The 23,620-nt window shown below is 56.5% G+C and overlaps 2 protein-coding genes across 5 annotated transcripts in view; one reads left to right on the top strand and one right to left on the bottom strand.

Annotated features, from left to right (window-relative positions):
• The first annotated feature begins 4,864 nt into the window (after positions 1 to 4,864).
• MAFF (MAF bZIP transcription factor F) lies at positions 4,865 to 13,897 on the top strand. Of its 2 annotated transcripts, none has more exons than XM_043439892.1 (3): positions 4,865 to 5,174; positions 11,425 to 11,490; positions 12,081 to 13,897. In XM_043439892.1, exons 2-3 carry the CDS (start codon positions 11,455 to 11,457, stop codon positions 12,543 to 12,545), a joined length of 501 nt encoding a protein of 166 aa, XP_043295827.1. In that variant the 5' UTR covers positions 4,865 to 5,174; positions 11,425 to 11,454; the 3' UTR covers positions 12,546 to 13,897. The 2 variants fall into 2 exon arrangements, with proteins under 2 accessions (XP_043295827.1, XP_043295826.1); XM_043439891.1 differs by having other exon boundaries at positions 4,867 to 5,215.
• A 1,669-nt stretch (positions 13,898 to 15,566) lies between these two features.
• The window catches only part of TMEM184B (transmembrane protein 184B), a 50,398-nt gene continuing 42,344 nt past the window's right edge, over positions 15,567 to 23,620 (bottom strand). For 2 of the 3 annotated variants that reach the window (XM_043439888.1, XM_043439889.1), the window contains 4 exons: positions 22,737 to 22,828; positions 21,759 to 21,928; positions 21,120 to 21,314; positions 15,567 to 17,921 (listed from right to left, as the gene is read on the bottom strand). In XM_043439888.1, the coding sequence (XP_043295823.1) occupies positions 17,680 to 17,921; positions 21,120 to 21,314; positions 21,759 to 21,928; positions 22,737 to 22,828 (699 nt within the window). In that variant the 3' untranslated portion in view covers positions 15,567 to 17,679. Of the gene's footprint in view, positions 17,922 to 17,972; positions 18,996 to 21,119; positions 21,315 to 21,758; positions 21,929 to 22,736; positions 22,829 to 23,620 lie in introns of those variants that run through there. The other variant, XM_043439890.1, reaches the window with a different exon arrangement.

Below are 23,620 nucleotides of genomic sequence, written 5' to 3'. Positions count from 1 at the left end.
GAAACTAAAATGTGATGAAAGTACAGATAATTTTTTTGATGATTGGTTTGTTTAGCAGCAGCAGAAGAGATATTCTATGGGAAAATATATATTATATAAATAGGTCTTAGGCATTTAGCGCAGTGTCTGGCTCAAAGGAAGCATTTCATAAACATAATAGACATAAGTAGAGTCAGAAGTAATAAGCAATGGGACTTCCCTGGGGGTCCAGTGGCTAAGACTGCACACTCTCAATGAAGGGGCCCCAGGGTTTGATCCCTGGTCCGGGAACTAGTTCCCAGTTCAGAACTAGATCCCAAATGCCACAACTAAGACCCGGCACAGCCAAATAAATATTTTAAAAAGAAGAAGAAAAAGAAGTGATAAGCAGTAGTAAGAAACTGGTAGAAGGCATCTGAGGGGCTTCCCAGGTGGCTCAGTGGTAAAGAATTCTCCTGCCAATGCGGGAGATGCAGGAGACTTGGGTTGGATCCCTAGGTCAGGAAGACCCTCTGGAGGAAGAAATGGCAATCCACTCCAGTATTCTTGCTGGGATAATTCCATGGACAGAGGAGCCTGGTGGGCTACAGTCCATACAGTCACAAAGAGTTGGATGCAACTGAGCGACCGAGCATACATACACGCACACATGGTGTATGTGATGGGTGGAGGAGCTGGGACAAGATAAGGTGCCTGAAGGTGCTGAAAGGGATGCCTCTGATGATCACTCCCACCAGGTAGAGGGATCCGTGGGAAATGTGGGACCTGGCCCAACTGATGGAGCCACCCTGCAAATCAAAGCAGGGAAGGCCCGAGGGTCCAGGGGCAGGAGCTCATGGGGGCCTGGAAATCAAATCTCAGGGCAAGAAGGGTCTCCAGAAAACATCCAAGGAGGGAAAACTTAAAACCAGCCCAGGTGTCCTCCGTGGCAGCCTGGCTTCTGATGGTTTACAAGGTAGGACACCCTGCAGAGTCAAGTTTCATTTGAAGAAAGTTCACTGTGGTTTGAGGTTGTTGAAAAACCACTGACCTGATTCTACACTCTCACTCTGCAGGTGGGAAAGACTGAGGCTGGGAGGAAGGAATGCCCCACTCTGGGGGCAGCCGGGGTGAGTTCCGAGCCGCAGCCCCTGGCTTGGGTCAAGCTTGGTTACTGAGCAACTGCTATTAGGCAGAGCACCCACTGTGGGCCAGGGCCCCGCCAGGACCTGGTGCAGTGCTATTTGGTATTTTGGACCCTCAGGCAGGTGAGCAGAGACTAGCTGGGCCGGTTGACGGTCTGCTGGACCTTGCTGGCAAAGGGCGGCTCCCTCCCTGGGCACAGGCCACAAGGTTCCTCCCTGTTGACAGGAGGAGGGGTCTCCGGGCAGGGTGGGGTCCCCACTGGCTTTGCGTCACTCATCTGGGGGAGAAGCAGGTTTCTCAGAGGGAGTGTCCTAGGGGACTCCAGAGGACTCATCTCTCTCTAACCCAGTATTTATTTACTGATCTCTTATTGCGTACTAGGCACTGCACCCAATGCTTCTCAGGGCGAACCCAATAAATTGTTTCATAAGCCACAGAGCAAGCACTATTATCAACAGTAAACCCAGTTTAAAAAGGAGGCAGAGAGTGGTTAAATCACTCAGTTGTGGGGGGTGGGGGCGGCGAGGGGTGAGGCTGGGATTTGAGCTTGTAGGCTGACTTGAGAGCCCCTACTTGGAACAAGCAAAGAAACAAAATCTTACTTTTTTAATTAAAACAAAACTTGCAGGAACAATATCTAATTTCTATATGCTCTTCACCCAGATTCCTCAGTTGTTAATATTTTATCACATTTTATCTATAATCCACCTTTCCACTCCATTTGAGAGTAAATTGCAGACAGATGCCCCTTACCTCTGAACACGTCAGTGTTTTGGTTTTTAATGTTTTGTTTATGTATTTGTTTGGCTACGCCAGGTTTTAGTTGAAGCATATAGGATTTTTTTTAAGTTGTGGCATGTGAACTCTTAGTTGCAGCATGTACATAAGCTCTAATTCCCTGACCAGGGATCAAATATGGGCCCCAGCATTGAGAGTGTGGAGTCTTAGCCACTGGACCACCAGGGAAGTCCCTATCTTTCTTTTTACTTGAAGGTGGAGCTTTCTCTTCTCTTTATTTATTTATTCATATTATATGGACTCATGGATTCTTCTCTTATTCAGCAGGTCATAACCCATGTTTACTGTTATTTCTTCTGATGCTCAAATTGTCCCAAATTTGGCCGTTAGGAACCGCTTCAAGCCAGAGAGCTCCCACTTTTAAATATGACATTGCACCATGTCCCTTGACCTTGACCAGAAAGGGAGCCACATCTGCAGGGAGCAGTCCCTGCTGGGTGGCTCCTGAAACTCTGACCCCCTAATTCAGGCAGGCAGGAGATGGGAGAATTTAGGTTTCATGGTGTCTAGGAGTGTTGTGCAGATCCACTGGGGGTTCATTCATTAGTCGAACACCTACTATGGCCTCAGCTTTCGAAAACTCATTGAAAATGGAGGGTAGAGAAAAAGGACAATCACAATTGTGCTGTTTCTAAAACTGAGAACTTTGGTACTCCAAGAGGTAGCGTGAGTGGCTCTCTTAGCTATGTAGATATAAGGCAAGGGACAATTTTTGAGGGGAATACTTTGCCAGACATAGCTGCTGCAACATTTGGTCACTTGGGAAGCTAGTGGGCCCACTTGCATATGAAACCCAGGCCTTTGGGAGGTAAGGGATAGCTGTCACAATTCCCGGTGGACCATCGCTCATAGGTGAGGAAGCAAAGCAAGAGCTCTGAAATCAAGGGAAGGGGGAGCCTTGCTGGTGACCACAGAAAGACCTCCTAGTTGGGAAGGTCCTGGTCCTTCTCAGTAAAATAATGTAGGTGCTGTGATGTCCATTTCATAGAACAGATGGCTCCTGGAGCAACAGCAGGTACTTCAGGCAATGGAAACACCATGAGCAAAAGAAAAGAAGGAACTGGGACACTCCCCCATTTTGCCCCCAAAGCCACCTCTTTTGGGGTGGCTGAATACATCCCTGAATGTATTCATCCCTGAATACAGGCCCTGAATACATCCCCCACATTTATACTGGGCCTCACCCAGTTGGGCTGAATCCCAAATGTCTAGACCAGGAATTAGGTCTGGGTTATAACTCCAGTTCTTATACTTCCTGGCTGGGTGACTTTGGAAAGTCACTTGACCTCTCTGAGCCTTCACTCATTTATTTCCTTGACAAATATTTGCTGAGGGCTTGCTTATGTGCCGAGCACTGCTCTAGGCAAAAGATCTGCAGTAGTCAGGAAGATAGACAAGTGTCTACCTTCATGAAACTTACATTTGGGTTATAATAAACAAGTATGTAAGCAAAATAATACCCTATGGAGATATTTGTTGTTCAGTCGCTAAATCATGTCCGGCTCTTGGTGACCCCATGAACTGCATCATGCCAGGCTTCCCTGTCCTTCACTATCACCCAGAGTTTGCTCAGACTCATGTCCATTGAGTCAATGGTGCCATCCAACCATCTCATCCTCTGTCGTTCCCTTCCCCTGCTGCCCTCAAACTTCTTCAGCATCAGGGTCTTTTCTAATGAGTCAACTCTTTGCATCAAGTGGCCAAAGTACTGGAGCTTCAGCATCGGTCCTCCCAATGAATACAGGGTTGATTTCCTTTAGGACTGACTGGTTTGATCTCCTTGCTCTCCAAGGGGCTCTCAAGAGTCTTTTCCAACACCACAGTTCGAAAGCATCAATTCTTTGGCACTCAGCCTTCTTTATGGTCCGACTCTCACATCCATACATGACTACTGGAAAAACCATAGCTTTGACTAGATGGACCTTTGTCAGCATATATTAAGCTAATATTAATATGGAGATATTAAGCTAATATAAAAACCAAATTTCAGAGATGGTGGCTCCTTTACCCAGGGCTGTCAGGAAAGACCTCTCTAAGGCCGTGACATTTGAGCTGACCTGAAAGATGAGAAAGAGCCAGGCAGCGAACAGAAGACGAAACAGCAAGTGCAAAGGACTTGTGGCAGGAATGAGCTTGGTGTGTTAGATGAGCAGTAAAAAGGGCAGTGTGACTGAAGAGTAGCGGGGAAAGGGGAGAGTGACAGAGATGAAGTTGGGCAGAGATCAGATGGCTTAGGGCCCTGTAGACCAAAGGGAGGAGTATAGTTTATATCTAAATGCGAAGGAAAATCTTTGAGAGTGTTAAGCCAACGGGTGGGAGAGTGTTAAACAAGCTGATCTTTGTTACAAGGAGAATATTGTCCGGTGTGTGAAGAAAGCCTTTAGGGATAAAGTGAGGAAGTTATCAGGAGGCTGTGGCCGTGGTCCAGCTGAGTTGATGATCCCTGGACCAGGTGGCAGAACTGGGGGTGGCCAGAAGTGGTCAGATGCAGGGTGGTGTTGGAGGTGGAGCCAGTGACTCAGGAAGTGAGGAGAAGGGAGAGGTCTGGGGTTTGAACAGCTGAGATGGAGAGACTGGGTGTGTATGTTGCTGAGCTAGGGTTGATGCTCAGGAGTGGGATCTTGGCTGTGCAGGGCATGGAGGCCTCATCTCCTACCCACGTGGAGGCGCTGAATGGGCAGTTGGATACAGTCTGGAACTCAAAGAGAAGCCGTTCCCTCTGGAAATACAAAATATGGAGCTCCTGAGCCTACAGATGGCATTTAAAACCACGAGACTAGATGAGATCATCGAGGCAGAGGGTGTAGGTCGAAAGGAGAAGAGACCCACGACTGTGGACTGTAGAATGAGACAAACGACACCTTCACCCGCGCGGCTCCGGGGAGATGTCGCGTGAACTCCCGCAGTCAGCGCTCTAACCGGGATTGAGAATCCCGGGGGGCGGGGCCAGGGCCTGGGCGGGGCCTATCTGGGGCGGAGATGGCCAGGGGCGGGGCTGGGGAGCCGGGAGGCCGCTCTGGGGCCGGGGGGCGGCCGGGGCGGTGACGTCACCGTATGACTGGGTTTTTATGAATGAAAGGAATCCTGTGAGTGAGTAATTCCGGGAAGCTCGCCTTACAACTCGGCGCGGCCCCCAGCGCTGCCCGCCCCACAACAAAACTCGGCGCGTCGCTCCGGCGATCCGGGCTGGGAGCGACCCGCGGTCGGGACCGGAGGGGGAGGCTGACCGAGGCGCGGGCCGAGGAGAACAGCTCAGACCGCAGCGGGACCCCGTGAGTGCCAGGGACGCCAGGCGAAGCAAGACGAGAGGCGGGTAAGGGTCGCGGGACTAGCGCGCAGGGCCAGCGGGCGGCAGGGTCTCCGCGGTCCTGGAACGTGCCTGGGGCGGGGCGCCGGGCCCCACTCAGTCAGTGTTACCGTGGATCCCTCGCCCGGACTGCAGGCTTGGGAGGGTGTCGGGGTGAGGGTGGGGGGGGGGTGGGGCGGAGGTCCTGTGGGACCGAGACGCGGCCGAAACGAACTTGGCGGGGTGCGGGGTTAATGGGCCCCTTTTGGGGGCGCGGGCCGAGAGGCGGTGAAGTCGGGCAGGAAGGGGCAGCGCGGGCTGGCGAGCGTCAGCGTCCGCCCAGGCGGGGCCGGGGTTGGTGTGTGCAAGTACGTGACTCGGTGAGAACAGTCCCTGGACCTGTGCCCGCAGGCCGTGCGTGCGCGGTTTGTTTACGTCCGAGGGCGTGCGTGCGTGTGTGTTCCCTGGCCAGCGTCCTGGGTATCCTGCCCGCTGCGTGCTTGCGCCGTGTACCTTGGGGAGTGTGTGTGTGTGTGGTGTGTGTGTGTGTGTCCGAACGCTCCCAGGCGGGGCCTGTATAACCAGCGGATCGTACCTCCGAATGAGCTTGACCACAGGAATAAAAGAAGAAGCGAGAGAAATGGCCCAGTCCATAGTCACAAGGGTCTGGGAATTCTCTCCCGGGTTGTCCCTTTCCCACCAGCCGGTGGCCGCCAGGCCCTTGCTCTCCCCGGAGTTTCCCAGGACCGCAGCCACGTGACTGCGGTGTTTGTCCCCCACCCAGAGCCTGCGCCTTCAGCCACGGGGTGGGGCGAAATATCAAAGATCACACCGGGTTTCCCTGGGGGACGAGGTGAAGGTGCCACCCCTGGCTCCATCACCCCGGTGGGTCTGGCAACAAAGTAGGCTGGTGTCCAGGTCCTTGTCCCCAGGTTTTCTGGCTGCCTGGGGAAGACAGGCCCTCCTCTCGGGACTCTCCATCATCCCCGTGGTTGCCCAGCCCCTCAGTCTCAGGAGAAACAGGAAGGGCGGGGGAAGGGGGTGTGGGGGGGGGGGCGGCGGGGAGCACGATAAAGGTTGGAGGTAGGAAGGGATACCAGGCTTCCTCTCTCTGGTGCCTACTCCTCTGTCTGGTCTGGGTTCTAGAGGCTGTACCTGCTGGATCAGGAAGGGTGAGAACCCAAGGTTGGGGTGGAGCTGGTTTCTGCCCTTCTGGTGGTTTCAGTTCACAAGTGGGACTAATCAGACAGAGCTATCGATGACTGGACCTGAGGAGCTAGTTGAGGACCTGGGCCAGGCTTGGTTAACAGGCAGCGGGACTACTTGTCCTGGAGCGGGAGGGGTTACTGTGAGGGGGCTCCCACCACCACCTCACCCTGCCCCTGCTCCATCAGTGCCCTGCTGAGGGATGTTGAGGGCTGGGCTGGGGCCTGGGGCTTCCTTGGTCCTATTCTGCCCTCTCTTCCTCCCGCCCACAGGACTACAGGATCATGGGGTGTGTGGGGGAGGGCATTGAGCTGGACCAGATAATCTTTTAACTTTGAATCTCTGAGCTGCCACCACAGCTGGTAACTTCTGTGTCCCCATCTGTAGCAGCAACTAGGCAACATCCAAGGTGGTAGGATGGCAGTGGGCTGGGGGAGGTGTGACAGCCTCCACATACAGCCTAATTTCCAGGGGAACCATACAAGAGAAAACAGAGCCAACAGCCCCAGGCGGAGGCCAGGGATGTCCAGGAATATGTGGAATGTGTAAGGGAGGTAGCCGCCAGGAGCACAGGAATCAGGCAGGCGGATCTTCAAAACTGGGCAGGAAACATCCCTGAGCAGGGCTAGGGAGCAGGGAACAAGAGGAAGTGGCTGATTGACTCCCGAGATGGAAAGGTTTAACCTCCCACTGAATCACCCCTGGACCTTCAGTAGGGCCCAGGACCCAATGAGGGCTCCCTTGGTCCCTGTGCCTCCCTCAGTCCTCATACTTTTAGCCTGCGTTGCCATGGAGCCCACCAAGGACTAGATGCTGGGGATAAGATAGTGAACAAGTCAGATCCAGAGCTGCCCTCTGGGAGCTTACAGTCAAGGAAGAAAGACAAAGTCGAGGAAAGAGCCACTGAACTAAATGCAAAACCACAGCTGAGATGGGTGGTATGAGGAGGAAGGCACTGTGATTACAAAGTACATAACACAGTTCTGACTTAGCCAGGGCAATCAAGGAAGGCTTCCCTGAGGAGGTGACAGGCAGAATATCAGATCAAGTGATAATCATCTGTGAAAACCTCAAGGGCAGGGGCTTTGATTCAACTCTGGGCCTTCAGGGTACAGCACCAAGCCTGGGACCTACAGGGTAGGTGTTTCTTGGGTGTTTGCTGATTGAATGAATGAATGAGCCCTGGGTCAGTGTCCTGGTAAAACTCCACAACACCTAGAGAAAAAGGCCTGGAAACCCCAGGTGAGCAAGAACTCCTGGGCACGGGCTATAGGATTCTTGAAGCAGTTTCTCCAAAGCAAGCAGATCCTGCAGGGCTCAAGTGACATCTCCTCTTACACACATGCACCCTGTGTGTCCCTTTTGGGAATGTGTGGGGATGGTAAGTTTGTTGTCTGCTCATTCGTTTGTTGTCAGCATGGGGATCCTGGAAGAGTGTGGGGAGAGAACGTGGTAGTGGCCAGAAGGGCCTACCACATGGGCTAGAGGGGAGGCTGCATCATAGGGTTTTGAAATGGGCTGAACATGGTCAGGTTTGTAGGTTTGTGTCAGTAATGATCCCTCTGACAGGGAGGAGAGCTGGTGGGGTCAGAGGTGGAGGCAGGCAAGACTGGATGCCAGAGAGCAGGTGGTTTTGGTCACAGTGCTGCTGAAAGAGGAAATGCTTAAGGGCTAGGCATGGAGCAGAGGGAGAGTCAAGGCTGAAAGTCTCTGAGTTTGTGTTCTCAGGCCCCTGCCCCCAGGAAGTCTTCCCTGATTTTCCTTCCCTTGCTCCAGGGCCTCTACTCTGTTGGTGGTCTTGGAGTTCCATTCCAGGCCAGAATCTAACTCTCTAAACTTTGACATTGTCAGTGCTAGGAGGTACCGTAGGCTTGGTGGTTTGGCGTGTTGGGCCCAGAGAGAGGGAGTGGTGTACCTGAAGTCACACCCCAAGTGTTAGTGGGTGGTAGACCCCCAGGCTCCTACTTCCCTGTGGTGTTGGGTTCTCCCAACTCTGCTCCCCTTCCAGCAGGGAGGAGGCTCCACCAGTGCTGGCTGCCAAGGCCCAGGAAAACACATTTTTTCCCTCTGTCCTCACAGAGGAAGCAAAAATGGCTCAGCAGCCAGAGGAGCCCATGCCAGCGGGTGGGCCGTTTCCAGGATGCCTCTGAGTGGACTAGGGGGCCAGGGGCCGTGGCTGCTGACTGGGCAGTGCGGCTGTCAATCCTCCAAGCCATGCCTCCAGGGAATGTTAGGAACCTGCAGACCCTGGAGGTCAGGGCTGCTGGCTGGCCTCAGGAAGGGAAGAAGCAGGGTTCGGACGTGGGGAGTATTCAGTTCAGTTGCTCAGTCGTGTCCGACTCTTATCCTTCAGAGAGGGGAGTATAATGGCTGGCTTTGAAGAAAGAGCCCTGAGCTGGGGACTCCAGGGTTCCAGTCCACCACTGGCACCAAACAGTTACTGAACAAGGAGGTTGGATCAGTTGCTGTCTCAGGCCCAAGGTCTACCACACTGGCCGAGGCTGCCTGGAGGAGGACCCCGGCCCCTTGGTTGACAGCCCAGCAGCTCCCCGTCTGAGTTGGAGAGCTGAAAGTCTGAGGTTATCAGCCAATGTGACCTTCTTGTGACTTTCCCTTCGTGACTGCCTGACTCTGCTGAGCTAGGATGTTCCTGGGCAGACATGGGTACCTCAGCTGACATATAGCATGTGTTTGAGGGGCTGAGGCTAGGACAGGAGGAGAAAGAGGAGAGGAGGCAAGAACAGGTTTAAAGCCTCCCTGGGGTCCCAAAGTACCTAGAATCACAGCCAGCAGAGAGAATGGGACCTTCAGTCATTATCTAGTATAGGGGATGGCCAACAGTTATCTCTTGGGCCTACTCTGGAGGGCTGTGTTGAGGAAGAGTCTAATGTTATGTCCAAGCTCAGTGGAAAACAGCGCTGTGTTGAGAAAGATTCAGGAGCTGTGTCCAACCTCAGTGAGAAAAAGTGCGGTAATTGATTATTGATGTCCGTGTTAGGAGTAGAGGGAGGAATGTGGGGGAGATAAATCAACCATTTGCCACTTCTGATCTTTCTAACCCTCTTGTTTTTACACACAAACACCATGATGATTGTCCTCACTGTGTAAGTGAGGAAACCAAGGTCCAGGGAGGAAAAGTGCCTTGTCCTAGGGGCCATACCTCCAGAGTTCTGCATCAGTCACCCACCACATATTGCTCAGCACCCAGCAGGCTCTTAGATCACCTCTCCCATCAGGCTTTCTGAGTAGCCCAGACTGCCTGGGCGTCACATAATACCCCAGCCCCCTAAATAGCCAGCCAGGAGGCCTAGATATCTGTATGACACTTGCAGACCCAGCACAGATCCTGGCACATCAGAGCTGGGTAGCCTTGGAGCCAGGCAAGTCTGTCTCTTTACAGGGGTGGGGAAACATGGCCCAGAGAGGGTGCCCTGTGAGGACCTCACTGCGAGGAGACATGTGGTTCCATGTGGCCTCAGTCCCAGGCTTTATCCACTATTAGCTGTGTGACCCTGGACTACTCTATTGACCTCTCTGGCCATTACCTCACAGGGTTGTTGGGAGAACTGGGGTACTGATGGTGTGAAGGCAATCAGGATTCAGTCCTGGGACCTTTACACGTGTTCAGAATTCCTCCTGATTTAGGAGAAGGCAGCCATTCACCTGCTGTGTGACTTCAGGCAAGAGGGGCCTCTCTCTGGTCTCTACCTCCCCTTGGGTGAAGTGAGGAGGCAGGGGCCAGACAGTCTCTAAGAGCCTTTCCTGCGTGACCTTGGCCAGCCAGGAGACGCCAAGTCAAAGCGATGTCCCAGGAATTGCTACAGGCCCAACCCCTCCTGAACAGACTCAGCAATTCTAATGGTGCTCACTGACCTCTCCGGTTTGCATTATTTGGTTCCATCAAAACCCTGTGAGACAGGTATTGTTCCCAACTTACAGATAGGAAAGTGGAGACCCAGAGGGGAGGAGTGACTTGCCCACAGTCACACAGCCTGGAGAAAACAGAGATGGGACTCAAACCAGGCTTGACCCTTAATCCACTGTTCCTTTCCTTGTTTCCTATACCCTCCCTGGGAGCCAGTTATGAAGACAGAATCCCTTCTTCCTCCCATCCTCCTGGTACCTATGTGCCATCCCTGCCGTGCAGAAGCAGATAGAAAGGAGGAAGAATTGGAGGCAGGGCCAGGAGGTTTTTCTCTCGATGGTCTTCAGCAGGGTGTGGGCTTGGCACAAGGTTCAGACCTTGACAAGCTGGGTGACAGACAGTGTCATAGACCCACCAATCCACACCTCACCAGTGCCTGCTCCCTGCCAGCCCCTGTGCTGGCAGCCTCACACCCAGAGCTGTCTGCACCTGGTTCTTGGCTGTGGAGGTCCCTGTCTGGTGGGGAGTCAGGGAAACCGACCATTACAACATAGGGCAGAACTGCTGGGGTGGGCGGTGCTGAATAAGTCCTAGGAGTCTGGGAGGCCTTCCTGGAGGAGGAGATGTCCATGCTCAGGGCAGAAGGCTGAATAGTAGGAGTCTGCCAAATAAAGTGGGAGTGGGAGGAGAAGTGTCACAAGGCTTGGCGTGACCCAAAGGCAAGAAAGCATGGGGTGAGAGGAAGTGAAAGAAATTCCTTGTGACTGGAGGGCAGAAGAGAGGAGGGCAGTAGTGTGAAAGGAGCCTGGGGGTTAGGAAATGGGGTTATGTGATATGGTACAAGGGGTGTTTTAGCCAGTTTTAGCCTCTCTGAAGAGGTAGCACTGAGCAAAGATCTAAATGATGAAGAGACTTTGGGGAGATAAAAAGGAAGAGAACAGTAAACCCAAGAAAAACCCAAGAGCCAGAAAAAGCCAAGAAAGTGCAAAGGCCCTGAGGCTGGAATGAACCATTCAATGAGGCCACTGTAGCTGGACCACTGGGGCCAAGGGAAGTGGTATGAGATGAATTCTAAGATAGCAGGGGCCTTGAATGCGAAGATAGTAGTGTTTGGATTTCATTCCAAGTGGGAGAAAAACTGACTTTGGTCTCCTCTCTCTCCTAGGTCTTAGCCCAGAGGGTACCTTCTGCAAACATGTCTGTGGATCCCTTATCCAGCAAAGCGCTGAAGGTGAGAAGGCAGCCCTTGTTGTCTCCAGGCCTCCCCTCCCTCCCTGCCCAGGCTGAGCTCCCATCCCAACTTCCCCTTCAGTTACTAGAATCCCCAAGAGGGCCTCAGCAGACATCAGGCATTCATGAAGCCATTCATAGGGCCTTTCCAGGCCCAGCCTGGCTGGGAACCAGCAGGCCTGGGCTCTGGCCATAGGCTGTGTGCCCCAGGGCAGGTCACTTCCCTCTCTGGACCTACTTCCCCATGAGGACAACGTCCACGGAGCAGTTGGACTTTAAATGTGCTTTCTTGGGTTTTTCTGGCTGAGTCCAGGCGGAGTCGCTGGGTTAGAATCCGGACTGAGCTCTAAGGTGGCTCCTTTTTATCCAGATCCCGGTCTCACCCGGTTTCCGCTTTGGGGATTCCTGCTCCCCTTCGGAGTCTTGGAGCAAGTCCGCCACCAGCTCAGTGTCCCTGGCGGGGAAGGGGGAACACTAGCGGTGGAGGGGAAGCCGACCCCAGCACCTGCTGCGCGCCGGGTCCAGAGCTCAGGGCCCGCAGTGTAGAGTGTGACCCTGAGCCTCAGTTTCCCCACGCGCCCACGCCCGCAGATCAAGCGTGAGCTGAGCGAGAACACGCCGCACCTGTCAGATGAGGCGCTGATGGGGCTGTCTGTGCGCGAGCTGAACCGGCACCTGCGAGGGCTCTCGGCCGAAGAGGTGACGCGGCTCAAGCAGCGGCGCCGCACACTCAAGAACCGCGGCTACGCGGCCAGCTGCCGCGTGAAGCGCGTGTGCCAGAAGGAGGAGCTGCAGAAGCAGAAGTCGGAGCTGGAGCGCGAGGTGGACAAGCTGGCGCGCGAGAACGCCGCCATGCGCTTGGAGCTCGACGCGCTGCGCGGCAAGTGCGAAGCGCTGCAGGGCTTCGCGCGCTCGGTGGCCGCCGCCCGCGGGCCGGCGGCGCTGGTGGCGCCGGCCAGCGTCATCACCATCGTCAAGTCCGCCCCGAGCCCCGGCCCGGGCCCCGCCCCTGGTCCGGGCCCCGCCCCCGGCCCCGCCCCCGCCGCCTGCTCCTAGTGCTCGCCGAGTCCCGCCCGTTCCACCCCCGCCCATTTCCCAAACCACGCCCCTCCGACCCCAGCTGCCTTCCCTAAGTGCCTAAGCGCCGTCTCCGTCTCCAAGTGCCATTTCTCTGCAGCCACCAGCTCCCCCCGTGGTGAACACATGTTCCCTCCCCAGATCTTGTCTTCCTCGTGCGGTCTCTGAAACTGGGACCTAATGGCCCCGGGGAGGGGCAACTTTGGTGAGATAGGAGGTCCGGTGAGGTCGAGGTCTGGCGTTTCCTTTCCTAAAAACTTCAGCCTTCTTAGTTTGGGAGGATGGGATACAAAGCTGATTAGAGAAGGGCCATCGAGGGGAAGATGGCCATCCCTCATTTTGTAACTGCTCAGATCGTGCCATCGGCCTGTCCCCACCCTCCAGGATACAGGACTAGACTTTACCCCCGCATGCCTCTGGTAGGATTGTCCAGTTGGGAAGTTGATGTTCCCGTCTCTGCTTTGGGCATGGATGCCTGGCCCTCCAGAGCTGGAAGACTCATCAGAAATCACCTAGTGAAGCCCAATTCACAGATGGGGAAAACAGGCCTCCAGCAGACCTGCCATTGCCCGAGGCCACATGTGCTCAGCGGTTAAGCTGGAACCATGTCTTTCCACTGCTGCCCTGAGACTTCCAGCCATGATTGTTGGGGGCAGTGGTTGGGGCCTGAAAAGGTGATGCAAGGGCCTCCGTGGTCTGAGAGGTGGCTCTCTGTGAGTCAGGTGAAGAGAAGGAAAGAGAAGGTGATACAGATGGAAGAGAGGGAAGGAGCTGGCCTGACTCTGTCCTGGGCTCTCCCTGAACCCAGGGAGCTGGCCAAAGAGAAAGGGGACAAAGGAAGTGACCACAGAGGCAGGTGGGGAGATAAGACAGATCCTACGGTTCTGAAACCTGGGATAGGGGTCCTTAAAAAGGGAAGGGTCCTACCTGTCCATCCTGTTGGGTGGGGGCGGGCCAATGCCATTGAGTGCTATTCTCCTGGGAAGTCTGGCCCCAGCCCCTCCCCCTCCCCTATTAGACAGCTGCCCCTCCCCGCTGTTTATTTATTGCACGAATCTAAGTTATTCTCCCCAGCCAGAGGCCTAGCGCCCACTGCCTGGGAAAAGTGGTGTGCAGCCCTGAGCTGGACTTTATATTTTATATCTGCAAATAAAACACATTTTATCTTATATTTAGGGAAAGCCGGATGGCAAAACAACCAAAAAATGTGTTTTAAAAGAAAAGTGCCCGGCCCCCAGAATTTATTTATTTTTCTGACTTACAGTAAGCGAGTTATCCGCCTTCTGTATTTTGTAGACTTCCTGAATAAAGTCAAGTTCTCTTTTTCCACAGTTTAGAAGTATGTGTCCTGGTTTATGTTTGTTTTTCTTTTTTTGCAGGGGTGGGTTCTGAATGAGGGGCCCAAGATGGATTCTGCTTTCAGTCCCAGGCAGAACCCTCTGATGGGTGGGGGGTTTCCTCCAATTTGCAGATGAAGAAACTGTGACCCATCACCAACTCTAGCACCTGGGCTTGTGCTGGGGTAGCGTGTGGTGGCAGGGGCGAAGGGGGAGGTAGGGTGGGGGTGGGAACCAGACAGGGTCCTGTCCTTCCATCTGGGTGCCTGGAGCCAAGGAGCCTCCCTGGGGAAGGCAAAGCCAGGCGAACAATGAAATGTAGGGTTAAATTCCCTGGGCATCCCGTCAGCAAATAAACAGTCCCACCCAGAGAGGAAAATTCCCCGATTTAAGAGGAATTGTTCCAGTACTTTCACATTGAGGTCTGACTTTCTACAGCCAAGTAAAAAATATTTTCCTCATGTTCCGGAAAGGCACAGGGAGGCAGAGAGAGAAGTGACTTCCTCAACCCCAGCCTGCAGGCCTAGAACGCAACCCTGGGTCTCATCCTAGGCCCCAAACTCCCTGCTGTTGTTCAGTCACTGAGTAGTGTCCGACTATTTGTGATCCCACGGACTTCAGCATGCCAGACTTTCCTGTTAATTTAATCCGATCTGCCAGCGCTTCCAGGGCACCCTGGGAAAGAGTGTTCTGTGGTCCAGGGGTCAGGGAAATTGGGGTGTGTTTTTCTCTAGCTGTATGACCTTTGATGGCTTATGTCACTGCTTGCAGCCTCAGTTTATGTAAGGTCGTACATGTGGCAAACACTGGGGATGCCAGGGGCTGCAAGCTTTCGCAGGCAGACTGAACGCTTACCCCAGTGCACCTGATGTCCGGGAGGAGGAGTTCCATGTGGCTGGGTATGGAGGGATGGCTGGGCTAGAAGGATGCTTCTGGGGAGGACCCAAAAGCTGGGAAACAGCCAGACCACACTGGCTGGGTGGGTCCACAGGCCCGTCTCCCCTCTCAGGCTCGGGTCCAGGATCCTGATTCCAAGACACTGAGCCCAGGCCTGAGGAAAGGACAGCAGGAAGCCGTGTGGGGGACCCAGTGGAGGGTGGCCGGGCTGGGAATTTCCCCCGCCCACACCACATTCCTGAGTGCCCCTGTCAGCCAGGCCAGGCCACAGAAGGCATGCAGTGATGGCAGGAAGGTGCCAGGTGTCACGCATGCCCACTACTGGGCAGGCCCTGCTCCAGGCCTCCTGCCCCGGGTCCCAGGGTGGAGGGTGGGCTCCTGGAGGCATGGAGATAGACCAGGAGGCATGAGGATTGCAGGAAATTCTTTAAACCCCAGGAAGACATCTGCAGAAATGGGGCTGCTGGAGGGTGCACCCCATTTAGCTGGTTGACTGAAGCCAGCACGAGGCATCAACCCACTGCTGGGTGTCGAGGTGGGTGGACCCCTAGTGATCAATGTCCCACTGGCCAGAAGAGGGGGAGACACTCTGTCCAACGGGGACCTGGGCCCCAATTTCAGTCTGGCAATGTGAACCCCCCATCACTTATACCTACAACCCGGACAGAAGAGGGTTTCCTAGGACACCTTTGAACCCACAACCACTAAACCCACCCCCAAACACACACACACAAGCTGGGGGAAAAAACCTCACCCACCGGCAGAAGAGATTTCAATACAATCTATATTATCTCATATATATATTTCTTTCTCACTGTATTTGCTCACTTCTGTCACGCATTTAAAATGTCACAGAGACCAAAATAGAGCGGCTTTCTGGTGGAACTCATGGCAGTCATACACGAGATACAAAACTAGGGGACTCTGTCTTCTCATACATCATACAATTAATTTTTCAAGTATTTTTTATGTACAAAGAGCTACTCTATTGGGAAAAAAAAATTAAAAAAAAAATAAAAAGACAAGGTAGGTTACACATCCTAGGAAGGAGGGGTGGAGTGGTTGGGCACACGTTCCCAGCCCCCATCTTCCCGAGGACTGCTAGCTCCCTGCCACGGAGCACCTCCCGTCCACCTTGCAAGTGGCCAGGGGCCAGAACAGGCAAAGACGGGGGTGGGGGACAGGGGGTCAGCAGCACACTTTGGCCTGGAAGGAGAATCAAATTCATGAAAGCAAATGACAGGGGCAGCCCAGAAATTCTCCGTGGACAGCCCGCCCCTTCCTGCACAGCTCGGTACGAGCTGGCCAGGCCCATCCAACGGGGCGCACGAGCCAGCCTCTGTGCCCCCTAACCCCAGTGCTGGCTTGGTCGCCAAAGGAGGCAGGGGAAGACTCCTGGGATGGAACCCCCTGCCCGACCTTGGCACGGTTCAGTCCAGGAGTGGCCAAAAGGTTAAGAGATGCCAAGGTCCCTCAGGGTCGGGCCCCCTTCACCTTCCCCTCCTCCAGGCTGGTGCAGCCCACACCCGCGTGCTCTCTGGGTTTCATGTGACGGGAACGCTCTGCCTGAATGAACATGCATTGTGTCCCATTATCACGAGGCTCCTCCAAAGACAGTGGCCAGTGGAAGCCTGGCCTGCCTGGGGGCTCCGGCCCTGGGAGGCTCCATGCATGTGGGCGTGGAGGTGGGGGAAGGGAGGGGACTGGTGGTCCTGGCCACCCCTGAGGCCTGACCAAGGGTACCTGGCCCTGCACTACAGGATCCCAGGGAGTGCCAGCAGCTTAACAGGGAGCCCCCCCAGGGAGTGTCTGGGTCAGACTGATAGCCGGGGGCAGGCGCGGTGGGGGGCTTTCATATGTGACTAAGGCACAGAAGAGATGGGCCGTGGGGCCAGATGAGGCAGGACACCAGGCCCTGTGTGGATATGGGGCCAGAGAGAGGAGTCCCCCAACTCTGGGCTCCCCGCCGCACGCCCCATCCCTCCCGCCTGCGCTCCTTCCTCCGGAAGCTGGTCTGCAATGCAGAGGCCAGGCCCTCCCTGTGAAACAGGAGGGAGGAGCCCCAGGGAGAGACGAGGATCCAGCAGAGGAAGGAGGGCTGGGAGCCCCCGACCCTTTGAGTAGCTGGAATGCAAGGGCTCTGCTCAAGATGCTCTCAAGAAGGACCCCTCGTGGGAGGGCAGTGTGCACTGCTGGCTCCTCAGCAGGCCCACGGAAAGGGGTGTGAGGCAGGCAGAAGGGGCAGCCCCGGAGGACGCCCAGGCGCCCTCTGAGGTGGGACCCATGGCTCTTGGTGTCTGGCTCTGATCCCTGCAGCATGCCAGGCAGGCCTGGGTCGGGAGGAGGATCCGCAGAGAGCATCCATGCCCCCTCCTCCCACCCAGGTGAGGCTAATCTAGCATGGGACCAGGGGGGCAGGGCTGGGAGCAGGTGGGAGCCCTGGGGGGAGAGTATTGCACGGTGTTTGGGGGAGGGGTTTACGTCTGGTGGCGGGGGGAGGTGAGGGGCTGAGAAGACGGCAGCCGCTGGTCCACAACACAGGCGTCGGGGCCTGGGCACGGCTGGTCCTCACAAGACAAGCCGCAGGGGCACGGGGAGTTGCTCCCACCATCCTCTCCCCGTGGTCCAGGCGGCAGAGCCGTGGCCTTGTATAAATATTCCTGAAGGCTCCTGGGTGAGCCTGGGCCGTTCCCTGGGCAGACGGCGGCGTCGGGCTGTTCCTCTTGAAGCGATATGTGAGTGTTTCTGGTCCAATAAATTAAAAGGCGATGCCAAGGCTGTGCCAGCCGGCCTCCCTGCCTGGAGGTGAGGCCAGAGGCGGGGCACACCCTGCCCTGGGCCAAGGGGCCGGTCCGTCCCCCTGCCAGCAGCAGCCGCCCCTAGAACTCGTCGTCGGAGCTGAGCAGGAGCGTCTTCTCGTTGTCGCGGCCGCTGCTGAGGCTGTGGGAGCGGGAGAGGCCATGGGCAGCCCCGCGCCAGGTCGGCCCGGGCTCCAGGGTGGACTGCTGCGTGTACTGCTGGTAGGCAGGCGAGAAGTTGTGGATGGCGTCCTGCACGATGTCGTGGGGGTTCATGGTCTCCTTGAGGCTGCTGGAGATGCTCTTCATGGGGGCACAGCGGCCTGCGGGGAGGAGGCGGGAGGTGGGGTGAGGGGTCCGGGCAGCGGGGTGCAAGGCAGCTGGGCCTCCGCCCCTGGTCCCAAGTGTGTGTCATCTAACCAACCCCTCTTGGGATGGAGAACAGGGTCCCTGACACGAGAAGGGACAAGCAAAGGGACGGCTCCTTTGGCTGCAGTGCACCCCGAAGGGAGACAGTCAAGAGCCATGGGGGGCAGGGGGGGGGGTCTGGGAGCGGGGAAGGGAGCTGGGGTGGAGACTTGGGTGCTTCAGGCATGAGCCCAAGGACCCCAGGGAGTGGGGGGAGAGGGCCCAGGCCTGTGGGATGCTCTCCTTCACTCTGGAGAGCAGACCAGGGGCCCGCTCCATCCGAACAAGCTGACAGGGGCCTGGACCCACAGCAGAGCAGACATCTTCACTCTGACAGGGCAGGGCCCCTGTCTTGAGGTGCTCGATCGCTCAGTCGTGTCTGACTCTTTGCGACCCCATGGACTGTAGCCCACCAAGCTCCTCTGTCCATGGGATTTCCCAGGCAAGATTACTGGAGTGGGTGGCCATTTCCTTCTCCAGGGGATCTTCCTGACCAGGGATCGAATCTGCATCTCTTATGTCTCCTGCATTGGCAGGCAGGTTCTATATTCCTTCCTCCTAATTCCCTAACACTGTCCTCAAGGGCTCAGGGAGGGAGCGGGGGCAGAGATGGCCCAGGCCCCCACACTGAGACGTAAGGGGCGAGCCCCACTCTGGCCCTAGTCCCAAATTCGCGTGCCCTTTCCCCCTTGGTGTTCTCTGCCACAGAACAGAACTAAATGCCCCAGTTTCCCATCAACAAGCACTGTGCCCCCAGAATGCACAGGGCATGTTCCAGAACAATGAGAGATAGGATGAAGCAGGCAAGCTCTACAGAGGGCAGCCCTTGGCAGGCGCTCTCTGTGCCCAGGGGTGCTTGTGCGGGAGGAGACGGGGACACAGAGAAGGAGCCAGGGAGAGACTCATGCTGGTGACGGGGACCAGGACCGGCGTGCAGGACAGACATACAGACTGACAGTGGAACCTACCGTAAGGGCCGTATGTCGGCACTGCCCGAGGCCAAACCCGGGGCAAAAGCAGGGCAGGGGGAGAGGGAGGGGAGCCAGAGAAACAGAAGACAAGAGATAGCTGAGTGAACACCTCATGCCCACCACCGAGGCTGGCACCTCACCGCGTACGCTGCCCATTCCACCCCAGGTCCCGCCCCCTGCCCCCAGCTGGCACTCAGGTGGCCCCACTGCCCTTCCAGGCCTGGGCAGGGGGCAGTTCTGTCCATCTAGGAGACTCCTCCTTCAGGGCTCAGGCTTTCTTCTGCTGGGGGACAAAGAGTGGACACCCAGGATGCTGGTCAGAGTTCAACCTCAGCATCTAAGGAGGGACCCACCCACCCCACTTCTCTTCACGCTTGGCTAGAAATCCTGAGCCTGTGTTACATGCGTTGCCAACTTTGCAACACTTCATAGATGGGGCGTGGAGGAGGGGGTGCTTGACAGGTACAGACCACACCACAGAGCTGGCTTTGCACCCAACTCTGATGGGGGCTGAGAGAGGCCAGGCGCTGTGGTTAACAGGTGGACAACCGGCCAAGGATCCGCACAGTGGTGGGCAAGGGCGTGTGGCAGCTTCCCCGGGCTGGGCCGGGGTCCTTGCTAGAGCTGGATGCCTGGCTACACTGTTTCTGGCTGGGGGTGGATGTGTCTTGGGGCAGTGGGCGAAAAGACAGCCCAGGTGACTGCGGACAGCCTCTGTGGGGAGGGCCACCACTGCAGAAGCGGGGCCTTAAACCATGTTAGACCTTAATGGTCTAGAAAGGGTTCTCGGCCACGGCCTCAGGCTCCAGGCACCAGGATGACCAGGTCCCAGGGACATCGCCCTCGACACTGGGAGGGTGCTGGCCACATCTCTTCCAACTGGTGTGAAGTGGGTGGGATGCCAGCCAGCAGTGGTTAGCCCTGGCCAGCACAGCCCCCCTGGCACTAAGTGTACAATCCAAACCGGAAAAAAGATGGAGAGTGCCCAGGCGGCAAGTGTGTTGGGTGAATGTGGTCAGATGCCCAGGAGTTGAGAGGCCTGGAGGCGATTCAGTCCACACACCTACAGCAGCCCCAGGTTTTTTTTTTTTTTTTTTTTCAGCCCCAGGTTTTTAAGGCCCCTTCTCAACCGGGGAAAGCACAAGACAAGTAGGATGGGAGGGGGGCCCCTGAGGAGCCCTGCACAGGCCAGGCCAGTGCTTCTGCACTCAGCTCAGCATGCCCAGGGAGCCTACGGCAGGCACAGGTGGTGGGCCTGGGCAGGTGGGCCCTGGGCCTTCAGCCACACATGCAAGGAGCTGGCAGCAACCAACCCCGTGGGTAGATGTGTTAGACCAGGCGGCTTCCTCCTCCCCAAGCCCTCCTACCTCCTCGAGGGGCAAGCTGGTTGAGGCACTGGCAGCCTCTTCTTCCTCGTCACCCTGAGCCTCCCCTCTCTGCCCAGCAGCAGCCAGAGGCAGCTCCCAGCCCCTGCTTCTCCTGAGAGCATGTTAGAATTGCCTGGGGAGCTGTTGGCACATCCTGCCAAGCCCAAACTGAGGTCAACTACTGCAGAATCTCTGAGGGTGGGGCCTGGACAGCATTTTAAGAGTCTCCAGGGCATCTTAATATACAACTGGGGTTGCCAACCGCTATTCTAACAAAGAGAAGATTAGCAGGTGTAAAAAGAAAGCTGTTAAAAGCTATTACCATCTGAGTCTTTTTCTTGGAAGTAATCAGATTAAAAAAAGAAAGTTTTAGAGACAAGGAAATTACAGGACAAAATGTATAATGCTGTTCGATACCAGGAACCGAAGGAAACTATTTATCCCAGGGTCTCTGTCCTGACCTTCCCATGGGGATATTGTGCTTTATCATCTCAGGGTCTCCATACTCCAGACCTGCTGCAAGAGACCAGGGTGGGGGCAGGGGGGGTGTCTAGCTTCCAGGATCAGTCCCCACCCCCACCAACCCCTTGTAACTGGGGGCAGGGGTGCCTGGACCTCGGTGGCCCCTTTCCTACACCGAGGGTCCCCTCCTGACTTCCTGACCCGTCAATACCAGAAGGACCCTGGGAGGCAGGAGGGGCCGAGGCGCAGGGCCGGGAAGCACTCTTCCGGCTGGTAGGGGGTTGGGGGTCAACTCTAGGACCCTGGCTCATACCTTGTGCGTCCAGCCTCTTGTCGGCATAGACCTTGTAGGTGAAGGCATGCCGCAGGGCCAGAGCTGCAAAGAACATCTCCACGCAGATGATGAAGTCCTGGTAGCCAGCAGCCACGGTGCCCTCACCCACCGACACGCGGGCCGAGTGGATCTTGGGGATGGCCCCACACTTCTCCAGGATGGCCAGGAGCATGCCTGGAAGGAGAGGTGTGGAAAGAGTGCCATGGGTGTTGAGCCCAAGACAGGATCCCCTTCTCCTTTTCCTTCCACATAGCACCCCAGTGCCACACTCCCCCGGGAGGATGAAAGCAGGGGGCACGGATGCTCCTATTGGGTGGGGGTGCTGACACAAGCCGGAGCCTTGAGGAAACTACCCCCAAGGTCCTGGCTGAACACCCACCCTGAGATCCCCCTGTCCAGGAAGCAATCCCGCCAAAGCTGGCTCCAGTGAAAGGCCCTTGGGGGCCCAGACTTCATGACCCACAGGTGCTCAACGGACAGAGTTTCCTTTGAGCTCCGGCCAGGATCACCCAGGGACACCCGGCGGCCTGGACCCTTGGGGCACTGGGGATGGTGAGCAGGTGGCAGAGGGGAGAGGGAGGCACAGGCTGGCCTCGCAGGGGCTGGGAGGAGGCTCACCTTGCCAGAAGGAAAGAAAGATGACAGACTTGACCATGAAGAACTTGAGGACGGGGCTGTAAGGGCTGAGCAGCTCCCGGGTGGCAAAGTAGAAGAGGAAGAGGGCATAGAGGGCCAGGCTGACGGAGATGTTGTAGATGATGGTCACGTAGAGGTAGCCGCTGGTGACGCTGCAGGAACCGGGGACATTCTTGGGCTTGAACAGACCCTTCTGAGCGACAAGGGGCCTCCGTCCCCCTTGGCCCTGCCCGCATGCCCCTCCGCACGGCTCTCAGAAGGCTCCCTGAGCCGTGCTCCCCGAGCCACTGACAGAAGTGGTCAGAACACTGGGGGCAGGGCACTGGTGAGCCCTGCCACCTGCAGCTCCAGTGCCCACGCTCCTGGCAGAGGGCTCCAGGCGGCCTCGGGGGCAGGGCCTCAGCCTGATGGTCCGAGGGACAGAACCTGGCTTGGCTCTTTTCACTTGAGCCACGTTCCGTTCCCTCTGAGCCTGCTTGCTCACCGACCCCCAGGGACTGTCGTGCAGGGCTACAGGGGGTGTGTGTGCAAGCTCAGGGCCTAGACACACAGGTCATGCTCACTAAACCCTCAAGTGGGGTGTGTGTCAATCCATGCAGAAGAGACTCGAGCCGGGGCTCTCAGGGATCTGGCTCTCTCGTCCCCTCCCTGGGAACGGTCACTGTCCCTTCTTGCCCCCCTTCCCCCAGGGGCCCCACTCTGTGGTCTGAAGGTGACAGATGTGCCTCTGTCAGAGGCGGGGCCAAGTGTGATGGCGCCACTGCCAGGCTCCGGTCCTGAACTCAGGGGTGCAGGGAGGCGTGAGGACAGATGGGGTCAGGCTTGCCCTCCACTCGGACGACAGACACAGGTGTGGGGCCAGTCTGCAGCCACCCCTTCCCTCAGCCAGAGCCTGAGCCTCTGGGCAGAGCCGCCCACTCCTCCCCACATGCACCTCGGAGCGGGGGACCCGCCACTTACTCAAAGTCACCATCCCGGTACTTGCCGAAGGCCTGAAGGACCACGGTGCTGACGGCCATGAGCGGCTTCACCACGCAGAACTGCAGGGTGGCCTGTTGGGGAGAAGGCAAGAGTCAAGGCTGAGCACACAGCCCAGGAAAGAAGCACCTCCTCTGGCCAGCTGGGCTGGTGCCAGAAGCCAGGGATGGGAGAGGCCCACTGTTCTGCCCCCAGGGGAACTGCTGTCTGCAGAGAACATGAGACAGTAATAGGGCGATGCAGCTGCACGCGAAGATGGGAGGATGTGCAGGAAGAATGGAGGCGACACAGAGACAGATTCCATAGGAGAGACCATTGAACACGCTAGAGACGGGAGGACTGGCAGAGGGGGCAGCCAGGGGCATGAGCTCAGCCCAGGGGCAGACAGCAAACAAGGGCGAGGGGGTAAGTGCTGGTGTGCGGGCGGCCGTGGGGAGTAGGCCTCCCACCCTGGGTGGGTGAGGGCCTCCTTGTCCACCCCAGGTCTGGCCCTCGGCCCCATGCTCTGGGACTGGGTCTAGGATTTATGTTGAGCTGGGGTTTTACTGGCGATGGAGATGACCCCAAAATAGGAAGTAGCCCAAAGCCCAAGAAAGGCCTGGAGTCCCGACATGAGTCTGAATTCTGGCCTCATCAACTACCTGCTGTGGAAGCTCAAGGGGGCAGTCACTCAGCCTCTGAGTGGCTGTGCGTGAAGGATGGTTGTGACCGGCCCCCTGCGGCAGGGTCACTGTGCAGGGACTGAAGCACAAGGCCACACAGGCTGCCCTTGGAGGTCTCCCGCCTCTGAGCAATCAGCAGAGGCCCCTGCCACCAAAAGAAGCCCTCAGCCGGGTTTCCACAAGTCCCTCCAGAGGCCCCGGTAA

This window comes from Cervus canadensis, chromosome 21 (assembly GCF_019320065.1).
Source record: "Cervus canadensis isolate Bull #8, Minnesota chromosome 21, ASM1932006v1, whole genome shotgun sequence".
In the NCBI taxonomy this organism is placed as follows: Eukaryota; Metazoa; Chordata; class Mammalia; order Artiodactyla; family Cervidae; genus Cervus; species Cervus canadensis.
Note: the sequence above shows the minus strand (reverse complement) of the source record. Positions and strands in the feature narration are given on the sequence as shown.